We start from the raw sequence: 14,393 nt of genomic DNA, 5'->3' as shown, positions 1-14,393 counted from the left end.
CCTTCTATCTGTTGTACTTTCTTGCCCATAATAGATAATTAGTATCAGTTGAGAGATGTATGTTCTAGGCTGCTAACAGGTGTTGTTACAAATTGCAGAAGAGTAATTTGGTACAGGAAGGAAGTTCCTGGCAGAATGCAATGTGTTTGTTACAGAGTCTGAAGCTGTGCTCCAGTTGTGATGTCTTACTTCAGGAATTGATGGAACACAGTGATAAATGAAAAGCTGGAGGCCTTAAGTATTTAGCAGAAAGCAGCTTTTTCCTGAGGAAGAATGATGGACACTATCCTTTCAGAGCTTGCCTGATTGCCTTATTCCTGTGAATTTACAGCCCAAATTTTAGACTGCATTTGATTTGTGTTTGGTGTCTATATTTTATTTTTTTTCCCCCCTGGGTGCCAAGTTTTTGCTTTAGTGTCTATGGTTCCTTAGAGAAGACCAGCATGCTCCTGTAAGTGATGATAAAGTTTGCTGTTGTTTATTGAGCCTTTTCTATCAGTCTATTTCAGTATTGTAACTGTTTTAAATCATCATTGATGGGGGTATGTGGTCGTGGTGCATGTGGAAGTCAGAGGACACCTTTATGGAGTCAGTTCTCTCTTTCCACCTTTACTTAGATTCTAAGAATTGAACTGAGGTTGCCAGTCTCACTCAGGTGCCTTTACTCACTGAGCTATCATGCCTCCAAGAACCTTTTTATAATAAAGATTAACTAAGAGTTGAATAAAGTTTTTCCTCTGTTGTTTCCTTCATGATTACATCTATAAGTGTTATGAAAATTTTAAGTCAGAACAATCACAAGCTAGATGTTCAAGATTTTCTAGCATGCTCTGGATAGATGGGCCTGGTACCTCCTCAGATTTCATATTCATTCAAAACCTTGAATGTATTTTTTCCCCACAACACTTGGAAGTCAGTTTGTCATCAGTTCTGTTTCCTACCTCAGTGTGTGATCATGTGAAACACAGTGCTACCTGTTCTTTGCATGTGTTATCTTGCCGTATATACATGGGCTTCATGTTTGGAAAGTATTACATATGAAATGTTTCAGTATTGACAGTATTTTAGAACTGTTGCATTGTCAGTACCCTAAGTTTATTATATTTCTTTCCGTCACTTTTTCTACAAACAAAAATGTGTGTGTGTGTGTGTGTGTGTGTGTGTGTGTGTCTGTGTGTGTAGATAAAAAGACATTTTCATTTAGAATCTGATCTTTGTGAATGTTGTCTCACTTGATAGATGTAATTCAGAAAATCCTATTTTCATGTTAATTAGGAACAAAAGACATAGTAGATTCAAAGGCCAGAAATAAAAATGATTAGACATATTTGGTAACTGCCATAATCGACACATTCAGTAACTATAGAGCCCAGAGAATAACTGAGTATATTACCTGGCTCAGAGCTGGTTTAATGCTAAGGTTAGTTGGAGCAATTTTCCCTGTGACAGTATGATTTTATTGCTGTTCTTGTGGTAACAAGAACACCTAAAGCTGAGTACTTACAGGGAAAGAATGTTGAACTTGTAGTTTTAGAGGCTGAAAGTTGAGACTGAGTGGCTCTCATCTGTTAGCTTCTGATGAGAGCCTTTGGCTTTACTACAATATGGCAGAGAAATGAAAAGGGAATTATCTGCACATAGAAAGGGCTAAAAGGCCCTGTTTTATAATAACCCACTCCCAGGAGACCTGACTTAAGAGCCCATCATCAATTCTTTCTGAGTCCCCCTTTGACCATCTAACCTCTTTAGAGATCTCACCACTTAATGGTCCATTGTCTAAATGATTGACTGTCTTACTACTGACACCTTGGGGACCAAGCCTCTAGCACCAGAACACTTAGGAACAAAGCAAACCCAAACATTAGCACTGACTGTGTGATGTTCCTTAAGAATTACTTTTGATTTATGCAAGTCTTAAAAGGTGTAGGTATGGCCCAGATACAGCAAACTGTTCAAAATTCTGGTAACTTTCCAAGAAAGAAGCAGTCTCTGTGTTCTTGTGTACAGATGTGGTTTCCAGGCCACAGCAAGAGGACTGTAAGGACTCACTGTGCTTCCTGACTTTATCCAACTCCGGGACAACTGTATCCTACTGTCTGTCCTGTCCTGTCCTATCCTGTCCTGTCCTGTCCTGTCCTGTCCTATTCTGTCCTATCCTGTCCTATCCTATCCTATCCTAAAACTTTATCCTACAAGCCAACTGTAACCTCTGCAGCTCTGATGTTGACTGGATCAACTGAAATAGTCCTGTCAATTGGCTTACAGAGGCCAAAATATTAATACATGTACAACAGCATTAATTTTGAAAGCCTGGGGGTTGCTTGACTCCCCTTGATATATTGTAGCATGTCACCACATAGCTTGTGTTTTTGAAACAAGGTCTTATGAAGCCCAGGCTGGCTCCAAATTTGAGCTCTTCCTGCTTCAACCTCCATTTTACGGAATCACCAGAAATGCCCTGGTAATGACTTTTACAGTTAAATTTTCTCAGGGTAGAGAAGCTAGAATTACTCTTTAACTTGTTGAACATAAATCTTGATGTGAGCCTGTTTCTGGTAGGGTGGGTTTTGTTCATTGTTTCTCCATTTTTCTTTTAAGACAGGGTCTTTCACTGTAGCCCAAACTATCCTGCTATACAGCCCAAGTTTACTTTGAACTTATGGTAAACCTCCTGCCTTAGCCTCTCCAGTATTGAAATTATAGGTGTAAGTCATGACACCTAACTTCTCAGAAGGTTTTTTTTTATGACAAATTCATTTAAAAAATATACTTCTGAGGTTATTTGTGTTTCTTTATTGTCTTGATAGGTTTTCCTTTTCCTTTTAAAATATATTTTTATTATTTCTTTTAGAAACTTCATAGTGTTTTGGATTATATGCAACCCTCTCTCTTCCTTCAGTTCCTCTCAGACCCACTCAAGTCCAATTTGTGCTAACAATATACTCCTAGAAGTGCAGCCATGTATCCACTGGAGTGTGGTTGACCTATCAGGGGCCACACCCTCCAAAAATACCTGCCCTTCTCTCCCCTAGCAGCCACTAGCTATTACTAACTTCTCAGTTACACATGAATGCTTGTATGGCACCTCTGCCTACCCCATTTCAGAGGATTTCATTTGTTTGTTGCTTTCAGGTCAATAGGAATTCCCAGCCCTCATTCTCACTTAGAAATGTCAAGGCTTTCTTGTTCTCTTGGTCTGCTTAGCTCTGGCCATCAGTGTGTGATTCTGCTATTGCCCAAGAAGTGCTGTGGCTTTGTTGACTTTTTATTTTATTTTATTTTATTTTATTTTTTAATTCCTATTTCATTTAACTCATTGTCTTTATTACTTCCTGACCCCTAGTTCCTTGGGTCTGATTTCTTCGTTATTGTAGCTGTTGTGTTTGTTTGATATTTGGTTTTCTTGTTCCTTAGTCTCTACAGCTGGGTGATGATCTGAGACATGTTCTCCATTATTTGTTTTAAGGAGTCTATTTCCCTCTCAGTAAGACTCTGCCAAATCCTGCAAAGTGTGCTAATTTGGAATCTCATTTTTATGTAGTTCAAAATACATTTTACCACTTCTTGACACTTCTTTGATCCAAATGTTACTTGGTATGTTTTTTTCTCTCAAGATATTTGGTGATATTCAAAGATAGGGTTAGGGTTTAAATATACTCATGATTTCCAGCTTATCTCATTATCTCAGAATGTGCTATGCATTGTTGCCATTCTATATAAGAAGGTATGTGTCATGTACTAGTGTGGATTAATGATGCTGGGAGAGTGTTTTCTCCTGTGGTTGAATAATCAGTGTTTAGGTGTAGTATGTGTCATTTTCAGTAAAATAACGATATTTATAACAAAAAAATAAATAGCTTTCAATGAATATTGGTGAAGCACAGTACTTGTTTTCAAATTAAAATGCATACATCTCCAAATTAGTGGTGTAGTTACAACTATTACACTTTAGCCATGTTTCTTTTAGTAGCAGTTACTATCAGCCTCCAGGAACAACCCATTGTTCACACTGAGCCACTGATATACTCTTTTGCAGTTCTTCTGCAGCCATTGACACACTTTGTAAAAATGGTATCTAATTTCAAGGAAATACAAAATGTTCCCTTCATGGAAATTACTAAAAATTTTGTCTTGTTTGTTTTGCTTATCATAAGATGATATTTTACACTATTGTGTTTTAATTTGGCTAAAATGATTCATAGGCACCATTAAAGGTAATTTAAGTAATAAATTTAACCTTACTGAGAGTAATTAAAGGATGGGCTAGTATAGTGATGACTGTTCTTGCTTTGCTTTTTTTGTTTCCAGTACTTTGTGATCAGTCTTACCCATTGAGCAAAGGCTGAGAGAATCAGGAAGTTGCCATTGTCTTCCTCCTGCTCCTTTCTAGTTACCAACATTTGTTTCAGCTTTGCCAGAACCTTGAGTATTTAGGGGAGAAATTCAGAAGGACTATTAGCTAGGGTTTTTATTGCTCGATGAAACACTATGACAAAAAGCAAGTAGGTGAGGAAAGGGTTTATTCACTTCCACATAGTTCATCATCTAAGAAGTCAGGACAGGAACTCAAACAGGGCTGGAACCTGGAGGCAGGAGCTGATGCAGAGGCCATGAGGGGTGCTGGTTACTGGCTTGCTCCTCATGGCTTGTTAGTTTGCTTTCTTCTGAACCTAGGACCACCAGCCCAAGGATGGTATCACCCACAATGGACTGCAACCCCATCACTAATTAAGAAAATTCCTTACAGCCAGATCTTATGGAGGTGTTTTTTTTTGTTTGTTTGTTTTTTTGTTTTTTTTCCCCCAACTGAGGCTCCCTCTTCTCTGATGACTCTAGCTTGTGACTAGCCAGCACATCTTTCTGATATAGCCGTTGAGTCCAGTGGAGTCGTTTGTTAATTGTTTGTTTCTAATATAGTGATGTTTCCCTTTTACTCCCAGCCTGGCCTTGGGCATGAGTTCTTCTAGGAAGATGCTGAGGTTTTTGTCTCCCTTCCCAGCTACTGCTTCCTTTCACCAGCTTCTTTAGGGTTCACATCATAAATGACTTTGACTTCTCTTTGTATTCCAGCCCGAAAGAATAGACCCAAGTGCATCACGACAAGGGTATGATGTCCGCTCTGATGTTTGGAGTTTGGGGATCACATTGGTATGTTTCTGTTGGCACAAATTTGTCATAGTAATGTAATAATAAGAGACTAAGAGGTAAAAAAATGTTGAAAAGGGATAATAACAAGCTTAGTGATTTTTATCTTTACCTAGATTTTATCTTTACTTGAAATTTTCATATAATTTTAAATGTATCTGCCTTAGTTTGGAGTGCTTTAGCAATGTACTGTAGGTTGGTTATCTTAGACTGGGAAATTATTCTTGCATTTCTGGAGACTTACAAGTCCAAGATCAAGGGTTTGACATATTTTGTACAGAGTTAGCTGTTGTCTCTGTTGTTTTACATTGCAGAATGGGTGAGGGATGTGGCTGTCTAAGGTGTGTCTTATAAGTACACTAATCCTGTGTATGAGGCACCAAGCACTCTGATGACCTAGTCACTTCCTCAAGCCCTGTCCCCTGAGGCCATCTCTTTGGGTCTTGGCTTCTACATAAGAACTTTGAGGGGACATAGTCTAAGCTATACTTTTTTATGTACTCATTTCTTTTCCAAAGTTTATTTTCTTATGTTTACTGTTGTTCCGGACCTTAATAAGATTGTTGTTTCTGGTTTTCAATAGCTTCTGTAGCTTCTACATTATCTTCGAAGTGAGGTAGATAATATAAAATGCCTCTTCTTACATTTTCTTCCCATTTCAATTTGAGCCAAGACCCCTTAGTTCAGATTTAGAGCAATGAGCTTTTTGTGGCTCACCAGTCTGATTTTTTTTAAATTGGAACTTATTCCTGAAATCAAAATGACATGGCCTTGTTAGTTTTGCTGAGAATGTTAACAGATAAATGGATTCTCTTTAATAGAGAGGCTAACAGTTTGCCTCTGCAGGTCTGCAGCTGTCTCCTCTTTTCTCGTCATGAAACCATTTCACAGACTATAGGAAGATCTATTGCTCCCACTTAAGTGATTGCTTACATGTAAAGCATACTTTAAATTCATAAATACTGGCCTAATAACTCCCTAAGCAAAAAAGCCAGGCATAATGGCCTACATTTGTAATGCTAGAGCATCGAGGCAGAGACAGGTGGATCCTTGGGCTTTGCTAGCCAGCCAGTCTAGCCTCCTTGGTGAATTCTTGGTCATTGAGAGACCCTGTGTCAAAAAACCAAGATGGGTGATGCCTAAGGAGCAATATTCAAAGTTGTCCTGTACCCTCCATACACCTGTGTGTGATTGAACATACACAAACATGTTCATGCACACCTGTGTACACACAGACACAGACACAGACACAGACACAGACACACACACACACACACACACACACACACACACACACACACACACACACACACACACACAGAGAGAGAGAGAGAGCCTTGTGCACCTGTGTACATACACCCAGAGCAAGTATAAAGTTCCTTACAAAAGAGAAATTTTGTTTAAAAGTTGCTTTTGTTTTGTTGGGGAAGAGGCGTGGCAATTATTCCAAGGTCTTAGGCATAGTAGGTGAGATCTCTACCACTGAATAACACAACACCTGTGAAAGGTTTTAACCGAGAAGCAGTTTACATAAGTTTCTTTAAGCTTCTTTAGCAAAGCTTTGTTTAGAAACAAAGTGTTTCAGTACTTAGAATTTTTTCATTGCTGATTCTCTTAGGATAATCTTTTTTTTTGTTTGTTTGTTTTTTGGTTTTTCGAGACGGTTTCTCTATGTAGCTTTGGAGCCTATCCTAGCACTTGCTCTGGAGACCAGGCTGGCCTCAAACTCACAGAGATCTGCCTGCCTCTGCCTCCCGAGTGCTGGGATTAAAGGCATGCGCCACCAATGCCTGGCTCTTAGGATAATCTTAAAGAAAGTCATCCCCCACCATAGAAGGCACAGACTTCTTGTCCTCCAGAGTGAGCATAGGGAGGTTGTTCCTCATAGGTAAGGGTTAGTCTTCCAAAGCATTTTCAGCTTTACTGAAAAGAAACTTCAGCCAAAGCTGTGATCCTCCCCTCCCTGATTCGAGCATGTATGTTGGTCTTCTCACTTTCCTGTGCACCTGTGTCTAAGTGGAGACACCAGCAAGCTGACAGCTGTGCTGAGGAGAAAGTGGGATTGGTTTTCCAAGAATGTTCATTTTTATGGGCCATTCTTGGTACAAGCTTGGAGCCTCAACCTCATCTATCAGTCTTTTGTAAAAGCACATAAAATTCGATTTGTGATTCGTGGAGTCAATTAGTTTCATATCTTGGGGAAAGTACACAATTCCTTGGTTTTCATTGAATTTCAGAACAGAGGCAGGGGAATGTTAGATAGACATAATGGTTGTTAGCAAATGTTTTAGTGTCATAGTTTTAGGGCCATGTGTATTGTATGCTTTAATGACATTGTTGTGTGCCCTTTATTGGGTCCTTAAGCCTCACTTGGTTTCTTCAGTAATTATAAAGTTTGGCTGTGGTTGAAGTAACTATAGGATTTTCATACTGTTTCCTCTGAATTCAAACTGGGCTTTCGTTTGTTAAATGTTCTTTTTATTTTATAAAGGAATCTGGCCACTGTTTGGACTGAGAACTCCTATGCAGGTGACTACAGAGTGTGAAAACTGATTGCTGTAGAAGTCTAGACTAAGCCTCCCAGAGCCTTTCATACAAAGGAGTCAGGGCTGCATTATGGAGATATAGTTGACCCTAGATTCAGAGTTTGGCATTCACCTGTAGTTAGTCCAAGTCCTTGAGTTTGGTTGAGCCACACTTCTCTACATTATGTCCTTCACCTAGCCTCCTGATGCAAAGATTCATCCCTAACTTGACAGAGTTTGAGGGAGGGCTTTAAAGGAGTTTTGCCTGGATGTTTGGATTGACATCACTCTTCCAGTAGGGAGTAGTAAATCATTCTTGGTGTCTTTCTGTTTCCTTTTTGTTCTCTATAGTACGAGTTGGCCACGGGCCGATTTCCTTATCCAAAGTGGAATAGTGTATTTGATCAGCTAACACAAGTGGTGAAAGGAGACCCTCCACAACTAAGTAATTCCGAAGAAAGGGAATTTTCTCCCAGTTTCATCAACTTTGTCAACTTGTGGTAAGTACCAGTATTCAGACATGTGGCAGAACAGTCAGGCAACTTAATCACATTTACATGGATGTCTTATATAGGGAAAGAGGTCCTTTGTTACATCACCCCAGCTAGGACTACACTGCTCTGTTGAAATTCCAGCCAGCCTGGAGAGGCATCTCCTTCTTATTCTACTATAGGTATTGGTGAAAAGCAGCTGTGGGTGGTGGAGAAGCAGCTGCCTCCAGGTCACCAGTTTCTGGTATAAGTTACCAGGTTAAATGTCTAGGTGAGACTGGTAAATCTTATCATGATGAGATTGTGCCAGGATCACCTGGATGCTTTTGCAAGTCAATGACTCACCAGACCAGACTTAGAGGCATGCATCTCTGCTCTGATAAAGCTAGAGCATAGCTGGGTATGAGGTGTGAATAGGAAGGTCAAGCCCAAAACTTATTTGGTTAAAATGTATGTAGTGGCTCTTTGTAATGCCATCCCAAAGAAGGCATGAACTCCATGCCTGTTCTATTGTCTGCTCTGTCAGTTCTTTTTATATGTACACAGTTCCTGCGAATAAATGTATGTAGGGCTAGGGAGATGGCTCGGTGGATGAAGCACTTGCTTTGCAGATATGAGGACTGGAACTCTGTCTAATCCCCAGAACCCATTAAAAGCCAGGTGGGCAAGATGGCTGCTTATAGTTCCAGCATTTCTACTTGGAGACCAGTCAAGCTGGCTAATTAGACAACAGAATCAGTGAGCTCTGGATTCAGAGAGAGATCTTTCCTCAGAAAATGAAGCAGAGTAGAGAGTGATTAAGAAAGAAATATGTCAACCTCTGCCCTTAACACACAAATGTATGCACATGCATCCATCCACACACGTGAGCACGAGTGCATATATGCATGCAGAGAATACAGGCAAAGAATAAATGTATATAGATACGGCTGGTGGTAGTGTATTCTGTTTTAAATAGATAGCATTTTTAGGTTAGCATTAAACAGTTTTGATAATTGCTCATTTTATTCAGCATAATTTAAAGATGTCTTATTTATTCTTGAGCATACTTTTGTTTTTATAGGATTGTTGTCTCTCTGTACTCTCTCTAGGTTTTTGTAAGACTTCTCTTACAAGGTCTAACATTGTCCTTTTCCTGAATGATGAGAAAACATTTGTTGACTGGAGTTTTCAAGTTGCTTTCATCTTCTCTGACCAAATTCTACCTGTTGTGATCTTTCAGAAAGAAAAATGAATGCCTCAAGAACTAGATAGAAGAAAGCTTGTGAATGACAATTGGCTGGTTCCCTCTCCTCACTGAAAAAGTCTATTGTTTACTAATTTGCACATACTATATGCACTTGTATAATTCCATAAATTTGGCCATTCTGTATATTCCATTTTAATGAATTCTTTCTTAAAAGAATCTAATGTATATCATAGACTCTTTATTTTTAAAAGTTTATTTGTCTATGTTGTATGCAGCCATACAGGTTCCAGCGCACACATGTGGAGGTCAGAGAACAACTTTTGGGAGTTCATTCTCACCTTCTACCTTGCTTTGTGAGGCGGAGTCTCTGCCACTATACTGTGTACTTCAGGCTGGCTGGCTAGTCCACAAACTGCCTCTGTCTCTCTTGGGAGTATAGGGATTGCATGTGTAAGCTACTGCATCTGGCTTTTTTTTTTTAACTTGAGTTCTAGAGATCTGAATTTAAGGCAGCAGGCTTTCAGGGCGGTGCTTTTCCCCACCAAGTGCATTTCCCCAGCTCTGTTTTGTTTTGATCCCTAGACCTCCTCTGTTTTTTTTTTTTTTTTTTTTTTTTTTTTTTTTTTTTTTTTTTTTGTGTGTGTGTGTGTATGTGTTGCTTATATTATATTTTCTCCTTGTTTGCCTCTGTGCCATAATAGGTAGCAGTGGTGAATATATGTTCTGTGATTTTGTTTCTTACTATGTCAAAGTTGCTGTCTAAATCATTATATCTACAGGTGAAGGATATCTGTACTGTCCTCATAAGAGCCTAATATAACTCAGGCTGGCCTTGAACTTTCTATATAGCCAAAGATGACCTTGACCTGGTCCTGCTGTTCATCTGTAAAAAGCAAAATAATTGGGTCAGTGAGACTTCATCTTAACACTGTTACTTTTATGTTATTCTAGCCTTACGAAGGACGAATCCAAAAGGCCAAAGTATAAAGAGCTTCTGGTGAGTATGGACCCCACAATCAGTTCACTAAGCCGCATGGGCCTCCAGAGAGAGGCTTGTCTTTGCAGAGTTTCACACAACTGGTTTTAATCAGAGGAAACTTGGTGGCTAGTTGTCCTTATCATTTACTAGCTCAGTTCTCATAAAAAGAATTTGAACTTTACATGTTAGAAAATTATCCTAAACCATTTTATTACATAGTCTTAAGTATATGTAACTCCTCTGTAAGAAAAAGTTAGTGGAAATTGTATTCATTATGTGTACTCACCCTCTGCTAATGTACATCTCCTGCCAATTCACATATCTCTGAATTCTCATTCATCTGATGATAAGCAGTCTCCTTTGTATGGTTTTCCTCTGAGCAGAGAAGGAAGTATTGTCTGATCCAATGATGTGGGAATGTTTTAAGAAAAGATTAGATTGCTTATCACATTTAGGGCTTGGCAAGGCTGTAAAGCCAAATTTGTGGTCAACCCAGCAATGACTGTAAAAATACCCAGGTACTATAACCAGAGAAATTGCAGGGAAAGGCATTGCTTATAGTGATAAAGGACAAAAGAGGGCTTGGGGAAGCATATCCCAGGCTATGGACTCTGGGGAGCACAGGGGAAGTCTCTTTTGGCCTCTTTTGAGTAGAAATCAGAAGGTTTGAAACTGAAAATTCCTTTGAAAGATCCTTGAGCTACCAATAGGGGAAGTGGAGGCTTGTGATTTACTCTGGTGTCCTAAGAGGCTGGACTAAGATTCCTGTAGTTCTTGGCTCTCACATGGTATGGATGCAGGCTGAGGAACAAACAACTCTGTTTTCTTCCTGGGTAAATCCTCTGTGTATGCAGGTAAGTTCTAAGCCCTCACTTCCTGGGTGGACCCTCCAGATGGTAACCCAGTATGTTACTTCTAGGGTGTCCACATCCACTAAAACGTGTGTGTGATCAATGCCTCTCCTATGATATACTGAAGCTGTATGTGGTTGGGAGCTTGTAGTTCTGTATTAGATAGAAATTGAGAAAGGTTGAGTTAGGGCTCCGATATAAATGTTTGATGCTTTTCTATATCCAATTTTCTTGCAGAAACATCCCTTTATTTTGATGTATGAAGAACGTACTGTCGAGGTCGCATGCTATGTTTGTAAAATCCTGGATCAGATGCCAGCTACTCCCAGCTCTCCCATGTATGTCGACTGATACCGCTGCTACATCAGACTTTAGAAAAAAGGGCTGAGAGGAAGCAAGACGTAAAGAGTTTTCATCCTGTATCACAGTGTTTTTATTGCTCGCCCAGACACCATGTGCAATAAGATTGGTGTTCGTTTCCATCATGTCTGTATACTTCTGTCACCTAGAATGTGCATCCCTGTAATACCTGACTGATCACAGTGTTAGTGCTGGTCAGAGACCTCATCCTGCTCTTTTGTGATGAACATATTCATGACGTGTGGAAGTCAGTACGATCAAGTTGTTGACTGTGATTAGATCACACCGTAAATTCATTTCTAGACTCAAAACCTGGAGACGCAGCTACTGGAATGGTGTTTTGTCAGACTTCCAAAGCCTGGAAGAACACAGTGATGGATGTACTATGTCTGAACCTAGAGACTTGGGCTTGAGTGAGAAGAGCTTGCACAGCCAGTGAGACACATTGCCTTCTGGAGCTGGGAGACAAAGGAGGGATTTCCCTTTTTTCACCAAGTGCAATAGATTTCCTGATCTGATATTCTGTTGCTTTACAGTCACAGTTGATGTTTGGGGATCAATGTGCTCAGCCAAATTTCCTGTTCAAAATATCATGTCAAATTAGAGTGAATCTATCTTTACCAAAAACCATGTTGCTTTCAGAGAGGTGAACATTAAAATACTGAGACAGGACAGAATGTGTTCTTTGTCCTTTTCCAGCCCTGATCTTCACTGGGAAGGTACAGGAGTCTACCACTTGTCATAGAAGGGTGCTGCCAACTTGATGCTCTGCTTGCCACCAACTGCCAGGACTGAACAAAGGAAACAGTACTGAGGGCAAAGTTTACAGATGTTTTCGATTCTGGTATCTTCTCCAGAACAGTTTGTAGCAGCTATAGATTTTCCCTTGGCCCCAAGCCTGGTACTTGAGCCATTGTGACTCACTAACAGGGAGAAGTAGCTAGTAGCAATGTGCCTTGATGATTAGATGAAGATTTCCTGAAGGCAGCAAAACACCAAATTACAATTCTTTGCTTCTTGCCGTCATGGGCCAGGTCTTCAGTTTCTCATTCTTTCCCTTCCCCTCCATCTGTTGTCACCACATGACTTTTGCTCAATCCAGTATTTCACCTTGTCTTTCACGTTTGGAACCCTAACATAAACAGCGATGCTACTTACCAAGGATTTGTAGCCCTGAATCTCTCCTGTGCTCTAATGTTTGAAAAGCCGAGACAGCCGGTCCCAGTTGATGTGGTAGGTAAGAAAGAGGCAGTCTGTTGGAAGGGCACATTTGAGCAGAATGAATATCTAAAATGGCAGCCTTTCAATTATGCTTGTCACCTGTTGGGGCCTCTACCAGTTCACTATCTCCCTTAGATGTGCAATTTTAACCACCTCTGCTTCCCCCCACCCCGCCCCCAACAACAACAACAACAACAAAGGCAAAATGTAAAGGAAGCCACTTCACCTCATGTGCTGCTTGTCTTCACTTACCCATTAGCCAGGCACTGAGCTTCAGGCTTTGCATAGGAGGTAATCAGCACTCCAAGTTGGCCCTTACAGAATCGAGCCCTGGTAGGTACTGCTGTGTCTCTCAGAGTGGCACTCATAAATACTATAAAACAATAAAGGGAGAATGGTGCTGTTCAAAGTTACATCCCTATTCATTGCAGAATTTAAAAATGGTTTATCTCTTGGTCCACTTGCCTAACTTCCCCCTTTTCTACCCCTGGCCCCCTAACCCTTAGACTCTTTGAGTTTCACTAGGAGACATTACTGTATGTCTTCCTTAAGTTGTACCAAGCCATCGTCCTCCATTGCTCCCAGGACTCAAGAGGAATTTGTTTCTCTGCTGTCAGCTTCCTGTCTGGCTCAGTATAGCCTCACTCCGCCATTATGCAAATGGAGATCAAGCAATTCTGACTGTCCAGGAGCTATCTCACTTTCTGCTGTGTGGGTGACCACATAAAAAGGCAATTTTAGTGTATTAATCATAGATTATTATAAACTATAAACTTAAGGGCAAGGAGTTTATTACAATGTATCTTTATTAAAACAAAAGGGTGTATAGTGTTCACAGACTGTGAAAATAGTGTAAGAACTGTACATTGTGAGCTCTGGTTATTTTTCTCTTGTACCATATGAAAGTATATAAAAAATATCAAAAAAGCTGATGTGCAGGGATTTTGCCTTATTTGTCTGTAACATACTGCTTCTTGGAGCTTTGGAATATTTTATCCTGTATTCTTGTTTGAATCCCTCCTCTATTTAAGACATAGCCATGGAATCCACATGTTTATGGAATAGTCTACCCTTTGCCTGCAGGTCAGTTGTAATAAATCTAGGATGTGATGATGACATTGTAATTTGATTTTTCTGCAGTCATACTCTGAGAAAGTAAGTCAAGAAAAATGATTAAATTATCTGTGCATTTCATATGGAGGGGAGTTATCTCCTTCCAGAAGTTTCTGGCTCTTTTCTTATTTCTCTTCTTTATCCGCTTGTTCCCCGACCACAGAGGTAACAGTGAGGCACAGCTTGCTTTTTCTTTCGGCAGCTGTGGTGCAGTCTTTTCCAAGCTTGTGCTTGCTTGGGTGTCTCAACCTACCTTACTGCAGAATGCTGCAGGCAGCAGGTGCAGTTATACCTGTATCTGAGTTGACAGATATGACCTTAGACCTAGGTTGCCAGCCAGGCTCCTGGTGCTCAGACTCCCAGGTGGGAGTTAGCTGTAATCTCTCACTGCTACTTGAGAAGAAAGCAGGGTAAGAGAATGTAGTTTAAAAAGAGCTGTAGGGGTCATGCCTGGGGAGCTTATGGGGTGAGGGGGTAATGAAGGGGAACAGAAAGCCACAGGAGCCTGGAAGTGGTGGA

The 14,393-nt window shown here is 40.2% G+C and overlaps 1 protein-coding gene across 2 annotated transcripts in view; it reads left to right on the top strand.

The window, feature by feature from the left end:
* The window catches only part of Map2k4 (mitogen-activated protein kinase kinase 4), a 97,552-nt gene extending 83,597 nt beyond the window's left edge, over positions 1 to 13,955 (top strand). For both annotated transcript variants that reach the window (XM_027427141.2, XM_027427142.2), the window contains 4 exons: positions 5,071 to 5,148; positions 8,022 to 8,170; positions 10,302 to 10,347; positions 11,418 to 13,955. In XM_027427141.2, coding sequence (XP_027282942.1) covers positions 5,071 to 5,148; positions 8,022 to 8,170; positions 10,302 to 10,347; positions 11,418 to 11,531 — 387 coding nt within the window. In that variant the 3' untranslated portion in view covers positions 11,532 to 13,955. The remainder of the gene's footprint in view (positions 1 to 5,070; positions 5,149 to 8,021; positions 8,171 to 10,301; positions 10,348 to 11,417) is intronic.
* The last annotated feature ends 438 nt before the right edge of the window (positions 13,956 to 14,393 follow it).

This window comes from Cricetulus griseus, chromosome 7 (genome assembly GCF_003668045.3).
Source record: "Cricetulus griseus strain 17A/GY chromosome 7, alternate assembly CriGri-PICRH-1.0, whole genome shotgun sequence".
In the NCBI taxonomy this organism is placed as follows: Eukaryota; Metazoa; Chordata; class Mammalia; order Rodentia; family Cricetidae; genus Cricetulus; species Cricetulus griseus.
Note: the sequence above shows the minus strand (reverse complement) of the source record. Positions and strands in the feature narration are given on the sequence as shown.